Source organism: Pituophis catenifer, unplaced genomic scaffold (genome assembly GCF_029215685.1).
Source record: "Pituophis catenifer annectens isolate HBS135680 unplaced genomic scaffold, rPitCat1.0.hap2 SCAF_6, whole genome shotgun sequence".
NCBI lineage: Eukaryota > Metazoa > Chordata > Lepidosauria > Squamata > Colubridae > Pituophis > Pituophis catenifer.
Genome location: NW_027256886.1, coordinates 38,684,058 through 38,710,504, shown reverse-complemented (window position 1 = coordinate 38,710,504; position 26,447 = coordinate 38,684,058). Strand labels below are relative to the sequence as shown.

The 26,447-nt window shown below is 36.0% G+C and overlaps 1 protein-coding gene across 4 annotated transcripts; it reads right to left on the bottom strand.

Annotated features, from left to right (window-relative positions):
- Positions 1-607: 607 nt before the first annotated feature.
- Positions 608-25,242, bottom strand: TRA2B (transformer 2 beta homolog). Of its 4 annotated transcripts, none has more exons than XM_070945070.1 (9): positions 25,127-25,242; positions 15,553-15,686; positions 13,116-13,320; positions 11,281-11,469; positions 10,274-10,389; positions 6,857-6,940; positions 3,523-3,579; positions 2,374-2,447; positions 608-975 (listed from the first exon to the last, which is right to left on the bottom strand). In XM_070945070.1, the coding sequence occupies exons 1-9, from the start codon at positions 25,160-25,162 to the stop codon at positions 965-967; spliced, it is 906 nt and encodes a 301-aa protein (XP_070801171.1). In that variant the 5' UTR covers positions 25,163-25,242; the 3' UTR covers positions 608-964. The 4 variants fall into 4 exon arrangements, with proteins under 4 accessions (XP_070801171.1, XP_070801174.1, XP_070801172.1 ...); XM_070945073.1 differs by having other exon boundaries at positions 13,158-13,320; XM_070945071.1 differs by lacking the exon at positions 608-975 and having other exon boundaries at positions 2,366-2,447.
- Positions 25,243-26,447: the final 1,205 nt, after the last annotated feature.

Here is a 26,447-nt window from a genome sequence, read left to right as displayed (position 1 = left end):
CTGAGTGAAAACAAAGAATGAGTTGGTTAATGGGAACAACAATCAAATCTTGCTCAACTATTTCGTCTTACATTGTGATGAGAAAATTAACCCATTCATGCAATTTATGACTGGGAACATAGTCATTATCTTCCTGCATCCTTATAAACTGGAACGATACTGCAAGCACTAGTCAGTCACTGCTACCAGGATACGTGATGATTGTTCTGGAGACATTTACTGCCCTTCAGCACAGAAAGGCGAACAAATATTAGTCATACATTTGTATTGTTATACAAAACATAGGGGTAGCTACTTTTTAAGTAAGTTTTCTAGAGATTATAAAATATTATTAGGTTAACCTGCTAGATAATTCATGTTAGGTTCAAAATGATTTATGATCACATTAAATATATGTTCCTGGATTACTATTGGCAATCAATTTTTAACATTTTAGGGATTATCTTTGTAGTCTGCTCCATAAACCTGCAAAAACACATACCAATTTTCTAGTCTTTTCACGTACATTAACAGATTCTTGCTATAAAATTAGTTACCAATCCAAATTTGTATATCACCTTTCCCCCTCTGATTGCACTTTGACTAAAGAAGAGATACAAACTTCAAAGTAAGTAAAAAAATGTTTATTATGCCACCATTTCAATGCATCTTACACAGGTTTTGATCTTCAAAATACCCTAGAAACTGAAAAAAAAAATCGAAGAATTTAGATAACAGAAATCCTTCTGCAAAGTTCAGACTAAACACATGCGAAAGACATACTCTTCTCAAAAACACAATTCTGAACAAAGCACCAACTACACAAATATGCAGAATGGTACAACACTTTAAAACTTCACCAAAATATTCTCCATAAAAGGTGTAAAAGTCACCTAATTCACTAGGCACCATTCAACTGAACAAAAATAACAAGTATGCAATCACACTGCAGTGTTTGCAGCTATAAAGTCTTCATTTTTTCACTTTAATAGCGACCTGCAATGCAGAAAGAAAGAAGCTAGTTAAACTTTTGAATCTCTGCAATTCTGTCAAAAGACATTAATTTATAAACTATATTATTTGGAGAAATAATACAGAATATTGGACAACTGTTGAAGGCATTTCCCCCTTATGCAAAGATTCAGATTTCCTCTCCTGTTTGCAAAATGTGAGTGCTAATAGAGGAGAAGAAATGGCAATTTTCACCAATTTCCCCAATAAACTGCTGTGCCATTTCCCATTATTCTATAAAAGTTTTGGTAATCTAGAGAATGTTTGTGATACATTGCAAGCAGACTTTGAATCATGCTGGTATATGCAAAAGCAAAATGGGTTTATGCACTTTAACTTAATCCAATTCAATAACAGTATAAATTTCTATTTGGATCCAAAGGATCTTTTTAAAATATTATTTTTTAATGAAGTTAATGACTAATTTTAAAATGAATCTAATTTTAACCCAGTAAACATACTTTGTTGGTGTTATTCCAACAACATATTCTATTTATTGACGTATCATTTGAATCAAGAATATAAGTCTAAAATTTTCACTAAGTCACCTAGGAACCCTTGAGGAACAAGAATTAGTACAAGTACACATGCATATGTAACAATGGGGCTCATAGTAAAAGGTACGCTAATTAATTTAATAGTTAAAATATTTTCTTTCCAAAAGAACATTTCCGTATCAAGGTGAAGACAACTGAGAGCAGGAGGTTGTTTGAAATCAGACAAAAACTTGGCAGTAATGTATCTGTTTGTTTTTTTAAAACAGAAAACACAACTGAGATTTTTTTTTAAATAACTGGAACAGGAATCAATTATACTTTTAAAAATATTAGATTACCTCACTGTCCAATTAAGGGCAAATGTTAGGTTTCCCCCCACCCAATTATGTTATGAGGATTTGTTGTGCAAAAACCGGCCTCCAACTATTAAAACTATTGCTTTATTTCATTCGGAGGCAACTGAATTAATTCAAAGCTCTGATAAACATTGTTTTCAATAACTGAAGATAATGGAGATAATGAAATGAGCAGAGGACAAATTAGTTTTGTGACTCAGTATTCTAGAAATGCTTTGCAAAACCTGTTACGGCAACACTGCTCATCAAAAGATTAAAGCAGGCAACTCTAAAGTCTGTTCCCACTTGCCTACTATCTGCTTTGGTATGCACATGAACATGCTTCTGATGGATGTAGCTGGTCTCTTTGAGAGCAGAGCTTTAGCTCTTTGCTTGTATTACTATTCTTTGTAACACATAGCTTTCAAGTGCTTTGCACAGCTCTTAATTCAAGAAGTTTACTATAGGTTTATATTTATATACTGTATGGTCCACATTAACTCTACTGGCCTGTAATGGCAAAATTATATTCAACTGAACTTGTTACTTACGAGGCGAGTAGGATCGAGACCGGGAACGGGATCTATAACCCCCTCGGCTATAATATGGAGATGGTGATCTTCTCCTGCACAAAAAAATGTGACAGTGATGATGTGCATATAGATATACACACTAACTTGCACTGCTACAAATAACCTTGATAGCTACATGTATCAAGGATAGTACACAAGAATACTGGATCATCATGGATGTTTCAAAACTACTAGTTCTATATATATCTATAGATATATATACTATATCTACTGTATCTATCATAGGGCAACAATTTTTGAACCCAGGTACCACAAATGGTCTAACTTACAGAATGCGCCCAAAGTCTGGGATCCATGACTCCTGAGATAATGAAATTTGGAAAGGTTGTAGCTGTTCCAGTGTTATTGGCTACTTTAGTCATGTGATTTCCATTTGCTCAGCCAGTCTCACAATCCCTTGTTCCCTCTCCCACCTAGCAGCAGCCACTTACCTCCTCCTAAGGAAGGAGAATGGATTTCCAATGCTCCCTGCCAGATTTCCACAATTAATTAAGAATTCCATTTTATAGGAAAGCTGGCGGAAAGTTGGAAGTCGCTCCTGCTCCCACTGCTTTTTTGTCCACCCTTGGTCATTCTTTTTCTGTTTAGGTAAGAAAATATCTTCTGGAAAGATGACCCAAAGGGACACAAATTGTCTAGTTATTATTAAATGCTGCTATTTTTACAATCTTCTTAGTAATATTGTACAGTAGACATCAAATCAGATAAGCTAGGAAGAAAGTTAGAAGTTAACCTTAAAGCTAGTTTTTAGCCCAAACACTAATGTTATTGCTACTGCATCTGAATTAACGTTACTTGAGTAACGTTATAAATGAATTACAGCTGGAAATTGGAAATGATAAGATTGCTCAAAATAATGCATTTTAATTTTAAATGTGGCAGAATAGTGTTTTGAATCACATAAATGTTCTAACTAAAATGACTACTTCAATCTTGTAGTATAAGATGTAACAATGATCTGCCTCCTTAATATAGCTAGATCAAAATATTTATTTGGAAACCAGGTTAAAAACGGTCGCTCATCAGTATTTTTACCAGTGTCCAAAAAAGGTTCCCATTTCACCATTGCCTGCATTTTAAAAATCATATCAAAATCCTTCAACATACCTGTACATCTGATCCCTATCCTGGGCAGCTCGCCATCCTCCTCCACCTCCACCTCCTCTGTGAAAGGATAAGCAGAACGTTTTTAAAAAGCCTTGTTAAAATTGCAAAATACAAATAACTGATATAAAGGAATAATGTAGAAAAAAACAGTCCTGGAATTGGAAAAAAAAAATTGTATGAATTGCATTACCGTACCAGCCACTGATACAACAAAATACTTGAAACAGAAAGTGTGTTGAATCCTAAATCCTTTTTTCAAGCTCAACACAGATATTCTATTTTTAATTAAATGTTTCAATGCTGTTCCAATTATCCCAGAAATTTTCATTCTTGAAAAAGGCGCTTTCTTAATTTAGGACAATTGCTTTAAGTTTGAATGGGGTATTTTGAGCTTGGAATACTTTGTAAGAATAACAGAAGAATCCTGCAGAATCAGGCTGTAAATTTACTTGATCCAATATTTTGTGTCTCACGTGGCCAAGTGGCTACATTAGGAAAGATTATTATGCCTGAACTGGACAGCAATAATGTCAATTGTTAATTTCAGCAAACAATACAGGTAGCCCTCATCTTAAAACAGTTCATTTAGCGACTGTTCAAAGTTACAACGGAATTAAAAAAAAATGACTTATGAGCATTTTTCACTTACAATTGTTGTAGCATCTCCATGGCCTTGTGATCAAAATTCAAACACTTGCTAACTGGTTCATATTTATAACGGTTGCAGTGTCCAGAGATCATGTGATCACCTTTTGCAACCTTTTGACAAGCAAAGTCAATGGGGAAGCTAACTACTGTGACAAGAAAGGTCGTAAAATGGGGCAAATCTCATTTAACAAATGTCTCGCTAAGCAACGTACATTTTAGGCTCAATTGCAGTCATAAGTCAAGGACTACCTGTATTTAAAGCATATTACCTGTGATTCAAGAGGCAGTAAAAAACAGCATCAGAAACAACTCATAACCTGATCTTAAATGAATCTGTTAAGTCTCCTTTTAAAAGCCCTGGCCTTAATTATTTTAAGGGGAGAAAAAAACTGCCCTATTTAATTTTTCTATACCATGCCTGATTTTACTGGTAATCCTCTTTTAACTGTTCATCCAGAGACCATTCAAAGTTAAAATGGCATTGAATAAATAGTGCTTACAGCTGGTCCTTGAAGTTATGGCCTTGCAGCACACCCCCATGTGTGATCAAAATTTGGGTGCTTGGCAGCCTGCCTACATTTATGACTGCAGTATGCACTACAGCATTCCCTGCCTGTCAGCCCCCCCCCCCCCCAAAGTCTGCTCCTTTGGTCACTTCACTCCACCTACATTTATTTTTCCCAGCTGACCTTCGCTATCTCCTTCCTCTCATTGCTGGCAGTTGCTGGTCTCTTGTGACAGGACAGGAGAGGTGTGAGATTCCCCCTAAAAACCGCAACTGGGATTAATAGAACTGCCATTGCTAAGCAGGGCAATCACTTAATGACCAATCACCCAATGACTGGTTCAGTTAGCTACAAAAATTCCAATCCTAATTATGGTTGTTAGGCAAAAATTACCTATATCCACTTTATGTCTGTGTTGCCTTTTTTTAAAATAATAATTTATTTAATATTATTATTTAATAATTTAATTTGATATAAATCAAATTAAAAAAACTAAAGAATCCTTAATATTATACCATTTTCTTATAAATATTATGTTGGAACATTCTATTATTTGGATATATTTAGACTTATAACTTATTTTTGAATATTTATTAATATATAGTTGAAAATTCATTCACAGTATCCATGAGCTGGCTTTTATCAAAACCCTTGCAAAAAGAAAATCAATTCTGTTTAGATTTATAGGGCTGCCAATCTCAAATACAAGCCACTGGAAAGCTTACAATATTACAGTATTTCCTTGGCAATAACTACTATTTTAGGATGACTCTATTCTATCTGTTTGGACATAACCAATAGTTTTGTATGCAAACACACCCACACAACAGAATATAAGCAAATACTTTTATATTCAGACATCAACTGTTGATGAGGTATCAGTGCAAATGATAAATAAGCAGTTTTAAGCACTTCTACATTTTGTGTAATTGGAAAGCACTCTTATCCAAAACATGATCCAAAATAGGATTTCTCTTCTTTAGAATTCAGCTGCAAAGGGCCATGAATGAAAGTTATCTTTTTAGTCTCAATTCAGCCTGGGACACTCTAGAGAGATAGTACTGATCACGCTTGCAGATGACTTAGGATGGAGCTATGCAACCATAGATTTCTTATCATGACAACAGTATCTTGAGATTGTCCTTCCTCTGCATCTGGTTTCCAGTCAAGTGTTGAATGGGAGAAACTAGCCCTAAGTCCCTGCAGCATGGGGTGCCTTAAGGCTTGGTCTCCCACTGTTCTCTTTAACATTTATATGGAACTGCTGGGTGAGGTCATTCGACAGCATGGGGTTACACATCTCCAGCTCCGGCCCGACTATTGAGGCGGTTATTGACTTTTGACAGGGCAGCACACCTTGGAACAGAGTTGGCAATTTGGTGTCCCTGTGGATTTATTGCTTCAACCTACGAAGCAGGTTGTAGCCATGGTTAAGAGGCTTTTTCAGAGATTCGCTTTGGGCACCAATCGTATCCATTCATGGACCAGAAGGTCTTGCTTACAATTACTCATGCTTTTGTCACTGCCCAGTTGGACTATTGACACAATGGCCTTGAAAGCAACCCAAAAGTTACAACTGGTCCAGAGCAAGGTGGCACATGCTACACTATATATTCCTAGATTTGCCCATTATAGACTGCCACTGCACTGCGCAGGGTGCACAAAATTCCCAGGGGTTTTTTCAGGTGTAATTCAAGACGATAGCCACATTTAAAAGTCTTACATGTCGTGGAGTCAGGCTGATTAGAGTGAACAAGCTTTAGTTTCTTACTCTTTAATATTGCCATTTATTGGTACTTAGGAATTGTGCCTTTCCTACATTCTACATGTGGGAAGAATGTTTCACACAACATTCTTCCCCTAAGATCTTACCCTTCCAGAAGGCTCTTCCCCCATGGGCTGGGATAGTGTAAATTTGAAGCCTGGAAATGGTTGTGTTGGAAGAGTTTTTCTTGTATTGTTCTTTTGTTTTTTATTGCTATTGTGAGTCACCCAGAATTGTGTTTCATAAGTTGGGCAGCCATATAAATTGCAGTGCAAAAGAAGAATATGCAATCGTTATCAAACAACTAATTAAATAGATTTGGGAAGATTGTGAATACTGTTAAGAAAAAAGGGATGGAGAGGGTGAGAGAGAGAGAGGGAGAGAGGGACTGAGATAAACAGGCAGGCAGACTCACCTGTATGATCTACTATAATAGTCACGGTCATCATAGCCTCTATCATAACCTCTGTCATAATAGTCTCTCCGTCGGGAACTACCACTAAATGGGAAGTACATATAATATAGTATTAGAAAAAATGGATTATACATGTACAATAAAGTAAAAAGCATTAAATTTGTTTTCCATTTTTCTATCAAATAGTGCTCAGATAATATATGTTAAAAATGTAATATCAAAACATATAAAATACTTCAATACCACCAGAAAAATATGTTGAAGTTATATCAAGTTTTGCACTATGAAGGCAGTTATATTACTTGCAGTCACATCTTATCTGTTAACTTTCTTTTTTCCCCTAGGTCATTGTTGTAGCTCTAGATAAGAATGATTTTAAAGCTTTTTGTAGGTCCACAATGCACTAAATACATAATGAAACAACTGCTCTATGTACTATGCTATTAATGTGGCTTAAGAAACAAGCTGACTTGATTCTTCCTACTCAATACTGCATTTGCAGACTGATACGCAAAATCATAGAGCTCAGCCATCAACCTTAATTTTTAAAAATATGAGTGTCAATGAATATCAACTGGGGAAAGATAAAATACATGTAGCCCTTAAGATGGTTGCTTAGCAACTTTTCAAAGTTACAATGGACATACCTTGGGGTTACTTACAACCCAGATTCAAAGTTCCGATGGTTGGGCCCGCCAGTCAGTAGTTTGATGGCCATTTGCAATGTCCTGCAGTCACGTCACTTGTTTTACAACAGTTTTGCCAAAAAACTGGCATATACTTCCAGTTTTTGGCAAACTTGACCCCATAGTGAACCACTGGCTTACTTAATGACTATGCCGGTCACTTTACGATGGTGTAAAAAAGGTTGTAAAATCAGGTTGGTCATTATGACTGTCCCATTTTATAATAGTCACAACTTATGATCATAATGGGCAAGCTTCATTATAGTCGTTAGTTAAAGACTACTGTTACTGCAGCCAAAACAGGATGTTGTGTGTGTCTCATATTCACATTTGTAAAATATAGAAAGCTGTGATATAGCTCAATAAAAAACTAGCGCTGTGTGCTGATCCAGGTTTAAAGAACAAAATGTAATTTGGAACATATATAGGCATGCCATGAAGAAAGTGTCAGAAGTGTATCTTTTGCTGTGCTAACATGATTACTGGTGTACATTCCTGAAAAATATTCATTTGAGGCATGGTCTAATAAATTTCTCTTCAAATATAGTTCTCTGTCAAGCCTTATGATTGACTGGCCTGCTACTGCATGTTGCCATTATGCCATGGATAAACCCAGCTTGTTTATCACACTGTAGAAACCTATACCTCTTTCATTTCTGATTTGCCAAACTAATCTTGGTAGAACAGTTTATGGTTTGTTAGTTGTATCGATTCATAAATCAGGTGTAAGTAGAACAACATACAACAGCATTCTGCTTGTCAGTTGTAGGGACATATTGTTTGACATGTTGTACAGACTATAATTTTTTTTTAAAAAGTAAAGGTTTCTGCTGTCTAATCATATCTGACTGTAGGAGATGGAGCTCATCTCAGTTTCCAAGCCTGGAGAGCCAGTGTTGTCTGAAGAGGCTTCTATGGTCATGTGGCCAGCATGACTATATGCCAAGGTGCATGGAACCCTGTTACCTTCCTACCAAACTGGTACCTACTGTACTCCCACACACAACCAAAAGTATGGATTCGGTATCTAGATGATACCTTTGTCACAATGAAAACGAGAGAGGAAACTTGAAACAAACATCTTCAAAGGAGTAACATTCATAAGAGGAAGAAAACAATAACATACTGGTCATTAGCAGTGGAAATGGCAGCAAATAAGAAATATAAGTCTATTGAAAAAAACCACCCAAACTAACAAATGCTCCACTAAACAAGTAACAACCCAACCTCCCACAACAGATGCTATTTAAGAACATTATTCAGACAAGCACAAATGCACTGCAGCAACCCAGAACAGTTTCCAACAAATTGATAACCAAGCAAATTTATCAAAGAGTACCTGACCACTCAACCCATTACAACACAACCAACACAAGCTATGAAAAAGACAATGCTGCCATTCATCAAAACATCTCAAAAACAATCAACAGACTATTACAACCACACAGGATCACAATAGCATATAAACCAATGAAAGCTTTCAAAACATCTTGAGTAAACTGAAAGATCCAGTAGCCCAAGGGGGGAAAAAAACCTTGAGTCATCTATAATATACAGTGTAAAAACTGCAACAGACACTAAATAGTCAGACAAGCAGAGCACATCCATGAACACCAACTAACCTGAAAACATGATGAAAACTCCTTAATTTCACAAAACATGAAGAGACATAATCACAGTTTCAATCTTAGATCAAGCTAAATTCTAAAAGTGCTAGGGAATAGGAAGCTTGACTCAGAAAAATCAGCCATCAATAACACAAGGAGATAAATTAACATTGACACTCTATTCAGAGGTCAATAAAAAAGCTAAAAAGTAAACAAAAAGCCCAGAACACCTGGACAGCAATCAACATGCAGGTAAATCAGGGATTAGCACCAAACAATCAAGCAGCAACCAATAGCTTAATCAAGGAAATACCAAGGAGAAAATAATACCCTCACCAACAGGGAAAGCTACTGTATGTAAAAGTGGTCAAAATGCCCTACTCCTGCCTAGCAGTGAAGAAGTTACTGTATTTTTCGGAGCATAAGACGCACCTTTCCCCCCCCTAAAAAGGGGTGAAAATTTAGATGCGTCTTATACACTGAATGTAGCCCCCCCCACTGGCCCCCACCCTTTGGTCTCTGCCTCCCAGCAGTTACCTCCTTGTAGCAAGCAGCAAGAAGGAACAGCTCATTTCAGCTTCAGCACAGCCTAATTAGCACAAGTTGATTGGATCGGCCTCCCAACTCTCAGCTGTTTTGCTTGCTGCAAGGAGGTAAATTGTTGGAACAGATTTTTTTTTCTTGTGCTAATCAAGCTATGCTGAAAATGAAAATGAAAGTAAAGCAAGCTGTTTGCTGTAACAAGGCAAAATTGCTGGGAGGCAGAGGCAGATTTATTTTTCTTGTTTTCCTCACCAAAAAAGGTAGGTGCATTTTATAGTACGGTGCATTTTATACTCCGAAAAATATGGTAGTTGGTTATGAAACATTTGAAAATAAACAACCTAGCTCAGAGAGCACCAGGACTCATAATACTTTCTAAAACAGTTCTGCAAAAATGCAAAATAACTTATGTTTAATCATATTTTTAAAAGGTTTAACTGATTTCATAATTGTAGATTGTGTGCCAAACTTGAATGTTATTATTTGGTACAGAATGCTGTGTTCTATATTCAAAGCTGCTCATATATAACATTAAATTTGTTGGAAACCTTGACCCAATGAATTAAGAGACAAAAACTTACTAAGTAGGTCTCCCCATGTAAATTCCAGGAGTAGGTGTGTGGGGCCTTTTTGTTATTGAGAAATCAACTCTGATTCTTCTCCCATCAAGCTCCATTCCATTGGCTCTTTCTTTTGCCTAAATGAGGATTAAAAATATATTGCAGAATAAATTTAACTTAATCACAACTAGATATAAAATTAATAGCTGGAGTGGAAAGCCTATCAGAGCAGCTTTAACAATGTTGCAATACCACCCATACGATCTGCTTGGAAAAAAAAGTGTCATAACTTATACAATTTCTTGTGAATTTATTCATCGTAGCCTGGGTTTTATTTCGTGATTTCTCTACCATGAAAGAAGGCTAAGATTATGCTGGATGTAAGAATGAAACATTTTGTAATATACAAAATTATTTGTGACACAACTGAACAAAACAGGACAGAATCAAAATAGGATTCAAATCCCTACAACTACTATTAAATTATTGGGACTACCTGAGACTAATCCTCTCAAATTAACTTATTTCATTGAGACAAGAATAGAGAATTACGTAGCTCTTTACAGGAATCCAGAATATGTCATAAGAAAACTCTATTCTTAATATAACAATTCAAATACCAGAGACAATTAAATTTGCATTGAAATTACTTCAGTCATAAAAATCAGTGAACAACTGCACTGACTTAAACCCTAACATACCTAACATACTCATGTAGGTAAAATGAGGGAGAAACAGATAGAGGCTCTTTAATTTAATGGAGGACAAACAGAATATAAATAGTATGTATATGCAAAAAAAGGCAAAAAGGAAGATCTGCACGAACAAAAACTCTTGATGCTTGTAACATGCAAAACTTCAATTGTGGTCAATTTTAAAAGTATATGTAGCTATTAACATAAATCTATGTTCAGGAAATATATTCTTTTTTTCATTCTGGAAAAAATATGCTTATACAACTTTAATTAGCATGTTTGCACATTAATTAATGTGAATTAATATTATTCAATATAAATACTATTCCTTACCTCCTTAGCATCATCAACACTTTCAAAATAAACAAAAGCAAATCCTCTAGAACGCCGAGACTGTTGGTCGTATACAATAGAAACATCAGCAATTGGACCGTATTTGGAGAATACTTCTCTCAGATCTCTTTCTGTTGTATATAGGCTTAATCCAAATACTCCAAGACAACAATTTGGGTCTGGATTTGCCTGCATAAAAAAAAAAAAAAAGAAAAGAAATTCTCATAAGAAGTGAGTGTTCTATAAAAGAAAGAAAATGCTTTCAGATACAATTTAAAAATATCTATTTGATGTTAAATAAACTGCCTTTCCTAGAGTAAAAAAGGAAAGCAGAGAGCAGCACACTGTCCAAATCTCCAGAATGTTCTGTTGTACTTATTAATATACAAAGTTTAGAATACACTAACAAGTACTGATAATTATTGGGAGCTCTGATCTCTCATGCTTAACATGATTTACTTTTGTATTACTACAGCATGTTTCTTTTTATGTTTGGACATGAGAAGCTTCCTTTTTTCGTAATACATTTGCTCACACATGAGATCTCTTTGCCCAGTAGGGATTTAGATAAGTGTTTGTTAATCAACAGGGACACTTTTAGATACATAATACAGAAACATTTTTGCACTGAATAAAACAATTGTTAAAAAAAAGAATTTTGATAACTATATTTGAGTACAGGTAGTCCTTGTTTAGCAATCTTTGTAGGCACATCGTTGACAAAAAAGTACAACCAATACTTACATTTATGACTGTTGCAGGTTTGGTCAGGTAGTTTTGACTAATTACAATTAGCATGGGAAATTTATTGCTAAGTGTTATGTCATTAAGTGAGCTGTGCCTGATTTTATAAATTTTTCATCATCGTTGTTACATAAATCACCATGGTCATTAAACAATTCATGCCTCTCCCACAGACTTTGCTTGTTGGAAGCTGCTTGGAAAGGTAGTTAAATGATGATCACTTGACCCCAGGAGGCTGCAACTGACATAAATACAAGTCAGGTGCCAAGTATCTAAATTTTTATCAGGAATGTGGAAGTGCTGCAAGGACTTGGCAGCAAGTAATTTTTTTCATCATTTTTTTCATCATCAATGTAACTTTGAATAATTGATAATTGAATGATCATAAATCTAGGACAGCTTGTAAGGCAAAGGAAAGCTGAAGAACGTTAAGCACAGTCTTACAACTGTTTTGCTTAATGACCATCCCAATTGTGATTGCTAAATGAGGACTATTTGTATAAATGATTTTCCCTATAATACAATCTACAGCCATGTATCTTATTTTATGCATTTAAGTAAGTTTTCTTAAAAGAGCTCTATAGGTTTCAACAGATTCTCAAAGAGGTCCATTGCCCAAAGAGCTTAAGAATCTCTGAATTAGAGGATTTTGTGCAATAGGTTTTTTTTTACTATACTTCTAGTGAAATTATTTGTTTGTTTATACAAGACATTTTTGTTAGTACATGAAATTGGATAGAAGTAAATGTGTTTTTTCTGCAGTGAATCATTAAAATCACTACAATGTATAACTACGATCAGCTGCTTTCCATCTTAAAATAAATTAAACTATATACATAACCTTTATGAAAAAATCATGACATAACTCATTAAGAGTTAAAAATGTCTTAGCAAACTTTAAAACAAACTGAAAAATGTAAATTAAGACATAATATAAATAATTAGTATACAATATCTATTTTAAATAAAATTTACTAAATACATTTAGCATCAATACAACTTTAACAATATTAGCATTATTTACAATACAATTATAACTTTACAAGATTTCTGGGTAATTTGAAAACTTTAGAACCTCCAAAGACACACACAGCTGAATTATCTCTGGTCAACTGCTGCCATCCCAGCCTTACTCTGTTGCCAACATGACGCCGACGAGTAGACATAGGAGAATGGCTGTGACTATGTCGGCGACGATAGTCGCGGCTATAAGATCTGCTTCTTGATCGTCTGTGGGATCGAGAACGTGAACGTGATCTTGTATAATGTCTGCGAGAACTTCTCCTTGATCTGGATCTATAAAGCATTCAAATTAAAAATGTCATAGTGAACGATAAACACACATTTCATTAATAATGGATGTATAAAATTGCTACAATATTAGAACTAAAATGTACATCTATATGTATGCAATGCTCCTACCAAAGAATGGAAACTGTAAGCATTTCCTGGAATTGGTGGAACCAACATTTTCATCTAACTCAGGAAGAATATTTTTTGGAATTAAAAGGCCAGTAAGTTGAGTTTACAACATTTTTAGTTACATAATCCTGTGGCCTCTGGGAGGTGCTTCCAAAAAAGGATGGGAGCAAAAGGCTAATAGCAACAATAAAAGCAGTTCAGGTCACACTGGCTAATTCTGAAACAGATTTTATATCGTACCTGAAGGTTAATACAGAAGAAATGAACCAATGCACAAAACATTTCAAGTACAAAATCAACAATTCAAATGCTCCAAGTTCACAACAAAAATCCAATGTTTGAGTTTCTAACTCAAAGTTAGTTACAGCAGAACCCTCAAATTGCTTAAAGTTTTGTTCCACTGTTGATTGGTCTAGGCTCAGGATATTTTTCTCATTCTGTTCACACCCTTAGTCACATCACTACTGCAACCAAGGTAGTAGTCCTGTGTTGCCCTCAACTATACTTTTTATGGGAAGGAAACCTGGAGCATGGACTTTCCTGAAGAGCTCAGTAGGAAAAGGATATCAGAAACATATTTCAATTACAATATGTTTCTGTTGTAAATGAATCCAAGTGAGGCATCAGGAATTTCAAAGCAAAAATATATGAAGACAGATTTTTTTTATTCCTCTTGTCATTGACATATTATTCTACTGTTGTTGTGTTAACGTCATGGACAATTCTGGAATCCACTTCTCTGACTAGGTGGAATGTTCATAAATGTACATATATAAATACACGTACATAAATACAGTATGTTTTTTACATGTTAGCAGACATTATTTAATTCTAGAGGTACTAGAATATTAAACTTTGAACCTTTTTGCACAGCTAATCCTCAGGTTGACTGCAATTAAAGCAGGACTGCCTTCATTAAGTAGTGCAGTTGTGCGATGACTGCATCACTTAGCAAAGCAATCGAGATTGTGTTGTAACTCAAGATGTGTGAGTCGCTAAGCTGAAAATGGAGGGAGTAAGGCAAGGAGCATAGGATGCTACTATGGAATGGAGAGGTCCTGGAAGTTTTGCATTCCTAATAGTTAAGTCAGATGATTCTTTCATGTTTAGTAGGCTGTGTGGATCTGAGGGCAAGGGTCCCCAACCCTCGGGCCATGGCCTGTTAGGAATGCACGTCATGCAAGTGGTGGGCAAACAAAGCTTCATCTATGCATGCATGGGATCTAGGTTGCACACAAAACACACACACCAGTCTGTGGAAGACAACTTTTCTTCCAAAATTGATTCCTGGTGCCAGAAAGACTGGTGACCAGAGATGTGTGGTGCACGCAAGTACAAGGAGATTGGGAAAAGTGTGTGCAGATGAAGGTGCATCTGAGTGAATGGGGGAAGGAGGGCATGGTATAAGCAGGGCAGGAGGGAGACTTACCTGAGCAATGTGATCTTCCTTGCTAGATTCCCCACTGACTTTGCTTGTGGGAAGCCAGCAGGGAAGGTCAGAAATGGTGATCAGGTGACCACGGGTTGCTGTAACCAGTTGTAAGTACGAGCTGGTTACCAAATACCTGAATTTTATTCATGTGACCATGGGGATATGACAACAATCGGAACTTCAAGGACCAGTTGTAAGTTCTTTCATTCAGTATCTTCGTAGCTCCAAATGGTTGCTGAATGAATGGTCGTAATTTGAGAACTACCTGTAATGAACTCTAGGGTCCAGTTACATTAGGATCCAGCTATATTATTTACTTGCCTAGCAAGACTTTAATCAACCATTGTTTCAATCAAGATAAGCCATATTATCCTTATGTACAATACAGCAATTAAACTCACTAGGGACACCTATAGTAACTAAACAAAATATAAATGATAATTGGGAATTGAGGACCATCTGGAAATTTTAGCACTAAATTCCAAGATCATGAGAATTAAAAGAAAGCTTGCAAACATAAATCTCATAGGGAAATAATTGCAAATCACTCATGTTAACACTGCCAAGAAAACTACATGAATACAGTCACTAAGCTCAATGCAAGAGCATTTACGTGCATTTAGATAAATTTATTTGAGATAAATTTAACAAAAATATGCATCACATAAGCTTACCGAGATTCAGATCTTGATCTAGATTTTGACCTAGATCGTCTTGAACCCTCCTTGGATCTAGATCTAGCAGGGGAATGCCTCGGAGACTTGCCAGAACCATGAGCACTTCCACTTCTGGAAGCAGAACGGGACTCCTGTGTATAGAAAATGCATAATTTAGTTTAAGTTCAATGTCTTTAGTATTTTAGTCTAAAGAAGTTCTGGTGAAAAATAAAGTTCTTTGTCTCCATTATGTGTCCGGGCAGTTGCCACTAGAACTGCCTAGATTTAGGATTTTTTTTTTTTTTGCCTGTTAAGCACTTCTTTAAAAAAAAAAACCCTGTGTGTTTGTTCGTCTATTAAACAAATAATGCATGCATGCATGTTTATCAAAATATACAGGGACACATAAACAGACTAGTAATTACTTAGCGTAGTGCTTTCAGATTCCAGATTACTTCTTATCTTAACTTCATTTTTATTTCTTTTCTTCATTCTTCCGTTTCAAATTCTGACTTCTTTCATCTTCCCCACTTCACACAAATTGCTCAATATTCTATAAGTGGGACTTCTGGTCTGATAATTAGCATGCATTCACTTTCTTTTTTTTCAAATTTCAGCTTCACTTATTCCTGAGCTTCAAATAATTCTCATTTATAAAACTTGTCAAATGGCGACTTCCGCATTTTCCTTCTTCAACATTAACCTTAATAAAAAAAGAACAGGATGAAGAATATTTAAAACTCCAGGATAGATATCTAGTGTCAAAACTGAAACTAGAAAAAATGCTATGTGTTTGCACGGCTTTTAATTAGTATGCAGTTTTGTTTTAATATTGTGATGCCAGGTTTATGTCTGAATTTTTATTTATTTTTTTTAGAAAAATGTCAATTCAATTAAAAAAGATTGACCAGCTACAAATTTCCTAATTAAGCCTACTTTAGATGTCCAAATAGTTGAGGATTTAACATACTGATGACTTTTTCATATTTAACATTTAGAAATTAGTAATGTTTTTCAAAATCACGTATTCGCATAATTCCACTCAACTGAGCTATTTTTAATAGAGACAGAATATATGGATAAACTGAAGAACCTTATTTCTCAATAGCATATGCTTTAATTTCTTCAGCAATTATGGAGTATTCTATCATATGTAAGAGAGCAGTCTTAAAAACAAAACAAAAAACAAAACAAAACAGGAAGCCTCTGGCAGCACCTTTTTGACTAGAAGAAAATAATTGAAAAGCATATGCTTGTGTGAACTTTTGTGAAATGCAGCTAATAAAGTGGACTGAGACTCGTAAAAGCTTATTATAAAAGCCTTTTCATAAAATTTCATAAAAAAGTCAGAAAAGTGCTGCCAGACTTCTGATACGTCACAATGAAAATTTTATGCTAACATTTTAATTAGTCATGAGACCAGAAAATACATTTGTTTTAAACAATGTATTTTCCAAGCTTATAAATTGATATTTTAAAATTTGGTAGTTTTTTATGTTAAATAATTAATACCAATTATTTTAGAACTTCATTTTAATTCTCCTTTTTACAAGTAACATCTATCTAGTTCCTACAATATTTGCACGGACAATACAAAAATAATGTAATACAACTGTTACTGTACCATATACAAAATACAAATGTAACATCACAGGAAGTCTTAGGAAAATTCAATAAGGACATTATGTTATAAAACTATGTGCGCTCTCATGCAACATTTCAGTTTTATCATTCATAACTGATAATGGCTAAAACTATACCTTGTTACTGCTAAAGGCAAGTTCATAGATACAGTGTCTCACCTGAACTTCTTGGTACATCTCTTTCCTCAACACCCCACACCCCATAAAAATAGAAAGAATTCCCAACTCACAAATTTTTGGTACATAATGCTTATTTGAAAAATGTGACCTGACAAAGTATTCACATTAAAGGGGGAGTGAATATTTTGTTGAAAACAGGGTTTACTTATTTACAATATTTGTATAAATTTTTCATTCTTTTTTTAATTCTGAAAATGACCTATAAATCTCAAAGCATTTATCTTTTTAAAATGTACAATATAGTTTAAATCAAGTTTGATATTTCATGTATTTTCTAAAAATGATGTAAGATTTTGTAGCACACTACATTTACTATTACAGTAAGTATTATTTATACATTTTCATTTTTATAACTGGGTCATATTTTTTTTCGTAATTTGGAATTTTATTGAAATAACAAATGACTGCAAAATAGTCCTCTATAGTGTCTATTATATCCAGCAATCATGACAGATTGAGAATGTAGTTATGGGAATGGCACACAAAAATAGCTCAACTAAACTGGAAAGTTACTGAGCAAAATAAACAGTTTAGTTCTATGGAATAAAAATGGAAAATCTGGTTAATATACATATTAGATAATGAATGAACCACTCGTTGTTTAGACAAGAGTCTAAAGCTACTTACTTTTCACACAATTATATCCCAGCAAGTAGTAGCCTGAACTTCCCTCCAAATATGGAGTATTTAATGTTTACTAGTGTCATACAAGCTGCGTGAACTGAAATCATGGACTTACAGGTAGTCCTTGAGATGCAAGAGGTCACTTAAGGACTGTTCAAAGTTATGACAGATGCCCCCAAACTACATATAAACCTGTCTCAAAGTTATGACAATGCAGTGACTCTGCAGTCATTCATCCTTATGACCCCACCATAAAGACATTGAAGCACTCCCCACCCCCTTTCCCCCATCCTGCCCCCATGGCCTGTTGCCCATGCCTCCTGGAAGCAACTGCCATTTTCCACATGCTGGCAATCCCTTGTGGTCTTTGTGGTGTTCCAATAGCCTAGCAAAAGCCATGGCGGGGGTTGCAGTTTCTCAACGGCTAGCCAGGAGTGGGTTTGCTGTCTCTTAACAAGCAGCTAAACAGGCTAGAAAGCTATGAAAGGCTGGAAAACCAGTCTTTGTTTTTCCCAGAAAAGCAAGAGCACCTCAGTAGGAGGAAATGCAGTGGCATAACCAAGAAAAAAAGGCAGACCCAGCATTTTCCTTCCAGTTTCTCGCTGGCAAGACAGTCAGCTATGAAGCGTGCATGTGTGGGAGCCAGCAGGAGACATTGGGGAAGAGCAAGCTCTTTTTCCTTCCCTTCTGGAAGCACCATTTTGAAGGGCCCACAATTCATTATGACTACTCTGAAAATGGCTCTTGCTTCCAGGCTGCAGCCATGCGGTCTGGAGACAAGCAACAGCTTGCTCTCATTCCTAAGGTCTCTGTTAAAAGATGAGCGACCAGCAGGGAAGATTCTGCATGTGGGACCCAAGGGATGGAAAGCAAAGAGTATCTCGGGGCAGGCCCTGAGCAGTCTAAGGCAGGTGGGTTTGTGCCTGGACTAAGCCTCTCAGGATTACCCTTACCCCTGAGGAACCCCATGCTCCATTTAATGATTGCACTGGGCGATCAGGGATGGCTGGTTGTTATGTGATACAGTTCATTTAACGTTTGTCTCAAACGTACAACTGTAATGAACAGGCTCCATTACACTCATAACTCAAGCACTACCTGTATTTAGCTGCAGGCAACTATACGGTTCCAAGTGTTATAATTAAGTATATTTTAGGAAAAAAATGAATTAGATACTACGTTCAGATTGACACTGAAGATTATATATCAAATATATATCTCATGGGAAATGTAATATAAATCTAAACAGGTGTCAGTTTCAACAAGAGAGAATGATCCTGTAGCCAAAAAGGGCATTTTCAGCTTTGGCTGGTGCACCCAGTTGTGACCATTTCTCAAACAGAAGGCCCTGAATATAAACATTTGTGTGGTACAGGTAGTCCTTGATTTACATCCACAGTTGAGCCCAAAATTTCTGTTGCTAATTGAGACATTTAAGTGAGTTTTGCTTCGTTTTACAACTTTTCTTGCCACAGTTGTTAAGTGAATCTGGCTTCCCCATTGACTTTGCTTGTCAGAAGATCGCAAAAGGTGATCACATGACCCCAGGACACTGCAAATGCCATAAATGTGAGCCAGTTGCCAAGCATCTGAATTTTCATCACATGACCATGGGGATGCTGCAAGTCATAAATGTGAAAAACGGTCATCAGTCACTTTTTTCAGTGCCGTTATAACTTTGAAGGATCACTAAATGAACAGTTGTAAATTGAGGACTACCTGTATTGATACCCATTGACCAGATTACTATTGTTGTATATGGGGTTGCCTTGGAAGACTACTAAGAAACTTCAGATGATGCAGAATGCAACTGCCTATGAGGTAATGGCTCAGACACTTTACTGTTGCATTACCTCAATATTAGGGGATTTGCATTGGCAATTAAGTTAATTAATAGCAATTAATATGCTATTTATCTCCTATTAAGCCCTAATTAAAGGTGTTAGTCATCACCTTTAAAGCGCTCCATGGCTTAGGACCTGGGTACCTACGAGACCGTCTTTTGCCATCAATAGCCTCCCACCGACCAGTTCGTTCTCACACGTGACTACTCAGGGTACCATCAGTCAAATTATGCTGACTGGTGACTCCCAGAGGGAGGGCCTTCTCTGTGAGGGCTCCAACCCTTTGGAATGAACTGCCCCCGGATACGGAATATCCCTGATCTCCGTGCTGTCCGCCGTGCCCTCAAGACCCTGATGTTCCAACAGGCGGGGCTAAACAGATGAACATGTGAATGATTTTTAAAAATGTTATCTAATACTGGGTTTTATTTAATTGGCCAAACTAAGTAATAATTTTAATTAGCAATTTTATGATGTTTGTGTGTCTATATTTTTCTTGGCTGTACACCGCCTTGAGTCCTACGGGAGAAAGGCGGTATAGAAATATAATATAATAAATATAATATAATATAATAATAAACAAACAAATAAATGTCTTATGGCCTAGATATTTTCAAGATCGTCTATTCTCACCCCATGTATACAAACAGAAAACACCTGCTGAATGTTTACATATCATGATATTCAGTAGGAGGGGGCACAGAAACCAGCACTTTGAGTGCTCCATCTATTAGAACAGAACAATTACTAGATATGAAGGTGGCCTCCTCTCACAATCTTCCAGAAACTTGTTAAAATTTGGTTATCCTGGAAGCATTTTAGTTAAATGTTGTCCAAATAAGATGGAATGCCATGAATTCTATTGCAGTTTGAGGTTACTGTAATTAACTGTTTTACTTTCATTGTGTTAACTTTTTATGTAGATTGATTTTATACCATTTCTGAAGATATAAATATTTAATAAAGCAATAAAAATAAGTTGTAATTGTATTAAATTTGTTAAAGCTTCAGCACATGAAATGTAGTTCAATACATAGAAACAACCCAATTCCTTCCAAATATTCTGAACTACAATTTCCACAACATCCAACTTCGGTCATGTTGGGACATCATGGAAACTGTAGACAAAATATCTGCAGGGGAGCAGGTTGCATATTAAGTACAAATAAAATGACAGGTTCACATGCATTTTCTATATGGATGGAAGAATGGTATTATATACAAATCAAGTAAACAAGAAACCTCCTTTTAAAAATGCTAGTTTGTCCTTAAAGCTGGTTTTATGTTATGTTTTTAAAGCATAATTTGGAATCTTAAACAAAAGTGCTGGTTGATTTTCTAAAAATTTAAAAGTGTTTTAAGATTTTAAAAGTGACAGGTTCTGCTCACAGTCATCCATATAACGGTGCTAGAAGACAATATTTACTGGAACCAATAAACTGTGAACACTCCTGTCACCTTTTAGGTACCTTTTATTATTTTGGTCCCTTGTTCCCAGACATGACATTACAGATATTTTGTGGAAAAGTTAGATTTACATAACAGTTTTGCAAAAGTATTCATAATGTGCTTTTGAAAGTCTGAAAATGTTCACTGATCAAAAAGATTACCTGTTTATGCTACATGAGAGCCAACAAATGCATTCCACATAAAAATAATCTGTTTTTAAAATGCATTCCCTCTTTGGTTTTGGCAGCAAAAGCTTTCTAGAAACCAGTAAAGCGTGTTCCTCTAGAATCTTAATGGTTTTCATGTTTCATGCAGATTCATTTTCTTCCACCAAAGTGATTCCCAAGTCAGAACAATATTGAGTAAAATATGAAAGATAAAACTCTGTATAATTTATTTTCAAAAATATGTCATTTATTCATCCAGCTTTTTTATGAAAATCCACATGCAGAGCAACTAAGCACAACTGGTGCTCAATTTTTTTAATGAAAATACCGAGTTGGCTACAGTAAGAAATCCAATAATTCATGGTATAAACATCATTGCAGAGTACAGCATTTCCTCTTTTTTTTTCTTTACCTGAAAGTAATTTCAAACTGTTCTATCCCCTTTTTTTAACGATTTAGGTAATTTTTCAATCAACCTATCTTTAAAATTTAATCCCAGCAACAAGCAAGAATCAAATATAAAAACATTGTCATCAAGAAAAAAAGTCTTAAAAACAAGATGAATTTTTAGTAGCAAGGAGTTTCAGCAAATAAGTCCAAATTTTGATTTCTGGATAATACAGGACACATTTCTACAGTTTTTAAGGGATAAATTTATTCAGAATTAAAATTGTTGGAACCACAACTAAAAATTTTGACTTCTATTACAGTATAGTTTGCACTTTCCTTACTTTATTAAATCTGGGAAGAGACCAGTAATTTTGTAATATACTATAGTGTGATTGCTTCCTACATTACGGAACTCCTGAACAGAGAACTAGCCTGTATGACTTTGTTTTGAAATTTAGAGATTATAAGCACTTCAACATTTCTTTTAGTCTGCAGTTTCAATGAGTGTTAAACTAAACATTCAAAATATTTTGAGGAAAAGCTTTCTGTATTAAATTTTCAGTGACAAGTTTACAAACTTTTAAATTGATTTCATAAAAAGAACATGTGAAACCCTCATCCTTATCTACACAGATCTGGCACATCCCTTTCAATTTAACTACCACGCTGAGTTCATGCCTTCAGTTTTATCCCCATCTATCCATTTTCAATGCCTTCATTTCCACATTATTCTTTCCCCCAACATTTATCTAAGGCTGTGCCCATACTAATCTCTACCTTACAGTAATTGCATCCATAGCTAGTAGCATGTTCAGCATTTTTTTTCCAGGAGGTAAAACCCGCCCACTATGCATTTCTCTGTCTTGTTTCCATTTACTTAAGAGTGTTTACCATGCACTGTTGCTCTCAAGAATATTCGTAGACTTATTTTGAATATATTGGCAAAGAAAATGTAGGCATCCTTTCCAGTTACATTGAATTGTTTTTTTTGTTTAAAAGCCAATTTTTCTGTGAAGCAAATCTGAATAATTAGAAATGTTTTTTCAAAAGGTAGTCCTTACACAACTATGCAACCAAGTTTTTAAAAAATCCACAGAATTTAATGCAGAATTATCTTTGGAGGCTACTCTGATAATATAAAATACATTTCAATCATTCATCTTAAAAGAAGACATAACCTGTGAGCCAAAATTCAATTACTTTGCAAACCTAAGAAATTAACTTAATGAAGAATTGAATATGTATTTCTTAAGGACAGCAAACTTCTATTTCACCGCATGTTACTAATTAATCATGCCAAAGGTGCTTTCCAAAAGGCAACTGGACTTTCTTGGTTTCTTTAAAATGTTTCACTTCTCATCCAAGAAACTTCTTCAGTTCTGAATGAAAACTGAAATGTTTTCAAGGAAAAAAAAACCCAAGATAGTACATTTGCCTTTTGAAAAGCACCTATGAGACAATCATGAACTGGATGACTGAGAATCTCTATACACTACTAATTAATGTAACATCACCTAGCTAACTCTACTGTACAATATATATGGGCTTGGAAGATTAGATAGGCCTAATTGGAAGATCAAAGCAGTACTAGCGTGTGATGCTGGGAAAAAATATCAAGGACAAAACGATAGAAAGATTTTTGCACTGACGCTGAGAAAGCTATATGGATATGTCCACTTAACTCAAATTTGGTTTCAGGGTGCCTTTGTCTACTTTCAACATATTAACTTCCCAGGAAATGAGTATTTAAAAAAAAAACAGCATTTTTTTTTTACTCTATAGCTTGGTCTTCTACCAAGGTGACATCAATGCAAATTTAAAACTGTAGTGCTAAAAGAAAACCATGCTTATTAGGAAAATTTACTGTAGCCAATTTTACAGGGTAAAAATGGTACTCATTTACAGCCAGGCATTTATCATAGTATGTGCTAAATTATTTTATACTACTGAATGCAAGTCATATAATATTTAGGATTCACAACTACAAAGATAAGCCATCAAGTATACTTTAGATTAATAATGGTGGCTATATAAACATGATTTATTTATTTTTTGCAATCCCCCCTTCTGAGCTCAGTTGAGTCTCAGTGCAGAAAACTGAAAAGGTGAAAGGAACCGTTTGCTTACTCAATTTCTCTTTCTGAATCAGCAATCCAATTTGATTAAAATATTAATACCATGGCTGAGTTAGAGAATTCCTAAACATGCACATACATGATTTGTATTTTGCGAAATTCCAGACTTCATCTCTTCATCTTTTGCACAAAATCTACATTTTTGCCATGCAACTTTCAGTTACAAAAGTTGCAAAATGACTGTGGCTTTTTCTCCTCTTGCTGTAATGTTGAATGAAGCCCTGCAAAGCAGCAGCCTAAACACTGTATCGCAGTTGATGTGCAGCATTTGTGCACAACCGTATTTTTTTCTGCTTTGTTTCAGATTCAGCTATATTAAGCCAATGCTTTTATTGCTAATTAGCAGATAAACCAATATTACGCTGTTTGAGAAGTCAATGTAGTTTGAAATAAAAAAAATCAGCTTTTTAAATTATCCACTACCTTCGGCGAAGCCTCACTTATTCTGCCTTTCTATTCCACAAACACGAATAGGGTGTGTTAAGTTTACATTCAAAGAACCCATACTGAACATTATTTTTCAATGTATTTTTTAAGGAAATGCTTTGTATGCTGCGATACAGCTACGCTGGGCTTTGATGACAATGCCTTTCCGTTAACAAGTCAAATTATACAAGAATTCACGGTGGACGTGTGCAAGAGCAAAAATTTGGAGCGAAGCTGAAACACCATCCAGTAAAGCGGAAAGAATGAAATATCTAACTATAATCAGAGGCGTCTGGATGGAAACACCGCGAATGGCATTTGCAAAGAAATCAGCTCTATAGCATTCCAGCGAGGAAAGGTTGCCAATCTTTTCCGCGGCCATTTTGTCCCCGCGGCGGCGCGTTCCTGCGGGTCAACTGCCCAAGATGGCGTCGGGAGAGGGGCTCACCATAGAGCTCCACGTCACAGCGCGCCCTCTCTACAGGAAACGGTGAGCCATTTTCTCGCGCCAAATCAAGACGATTCAGGCTAAGACGGGAGAGGACGTTAGGCCGGAGGAACAGCCGTTTGTTTCCCCATTCAAGGTCTTTCCCTCTAGCTCCACGCCAGTCCCAGAGAAAAGGGAAGAGAAGTCAAGATGCTTTTTCTTTAAAAGGAAAAAAAGCCGAAAATGTGTGTTTTCTCTTTTAATTAAACAGGCTGCTTAAACCGCGCTCGCAAGCACTGTATATTACCCGCTCGCCGTAGTTCTGCTCCCCGCTGTCGCTCATTCTCCCGTTTAGGAGCGCTGGACGCCAACCACGGTTTCTAACGCCAAACCGTCTCTTCGCTAGTCTTCTCCGCAGAGGAAATGACGGAGTTTCCCAAGCCCCGCCCTCGCGCTCGAGCGTCAACTGCCTCGCTCCTTCTTCTTCCGTTCTCTTCGGCTCCGGCGCCTCCCTTCCGGGGAGGGGGGGGACGGATCTCCTCGTCTTGGGAATCTGTTTTATGCGAAGAGTCTTTTTAAAACGAATTTCTCTATCATTCATTTACCATTTATATTCGGGTTAGAAATAGCTCCTTGTGCAGCCCATAGGAATACTTTGGTGTTAAGCACGAGAATTACCTTTTATGGCTGGTAGCCCTTCCAGTTGTGGAAAAGGGCGGAGAAAGAAATGACGACGACGACGATTTCAACCCCAGAAGCTAGACAGGCTCTTCCCATCCTCCCCATTCACAGGCTATTATTCCCAACTGTCCAGTGGGAAGAATCAATCATGGAACTTATTTTTAGTATTTGTTTTGGTTGGTGTATTCGATAGGATGTAGATTCATACCTGCTGCAATTGAAGAGACTTCAGCGATTCACAACATTGACAACCCAATAAAACGTTCACTGTGTTATCGGTAGAGTAACAATAAATCATACAGTTAAAACGAAGACAAGCAGCAATTAACAATCAGAATAACATAGATGGCATGACTACATACCCCAAGTATTGGCTATAATAATGCTGTGTTTAATATTTTTCAGAAAGCAACTGGGAAGCTGATCAAATTTCTAGGGAGATGCTATTCCAGTGCATCCCAGCGATAGAAAATTAATACTGTATCCCTCCAGACACCTCACTTTGCAGAAATGGGAGGCCACTAGGAGATTTTTCTCATGATTTACAAATCGAAACTAGAGAAATAGTCTTAGAAATGTTTTGGTGCCAGGTCATATAGGGCTTTAAGATAAATTTAAGCTAAAATGTGCTAAAAGAGCCATTATTGTGTAATAGTGTAGGAAGTTAGCACCCACCCCTTTCCTGGAAGAATGAAATATTTTAGGAAATATTAAAAAAAGGCAGAATATTATGTTTCCCTGGTTGAGAAATGGAGAAACATGTTTTAAAGACAAACTCCCATCTTCCTGCCTCCCCCACTTCGTTAATGGGCCAGATGCAGAAACTTAATCTTTGACAATAGGACCCATCTGCAACACAATAGCAACAGAAACTAACACAATGGGACCCATTTAGGACAGAAACTCACCACATGGCACCTGGGAAGATTACATCAGCCAGCAAGGCT

Excerpts from the sequence above, each read along its gene's own strand:
- TRA2B (XM_070945070.1), bottom strand. The coding sequence starts at position 25,162 with ATGAGCGACAGCGGGGAGCAGAACTACGGCGAGCGG. Across the intron at positions 15,687-25,126 it reads AGCAGAACTACGGCGAGCGG|GAGTCCCGTTCTGCTTCCAG; the intron begins GTAATATACAGT and ends TTCTATACACAG. Across the intron at positions 3,580-6,856 it reads TATTATAGTAGATCATACAG|AGGAGGTGGAGGTGGAGGAG; the intron begins GTGAGTCTGCCT and ends ATCCTTTCACAG.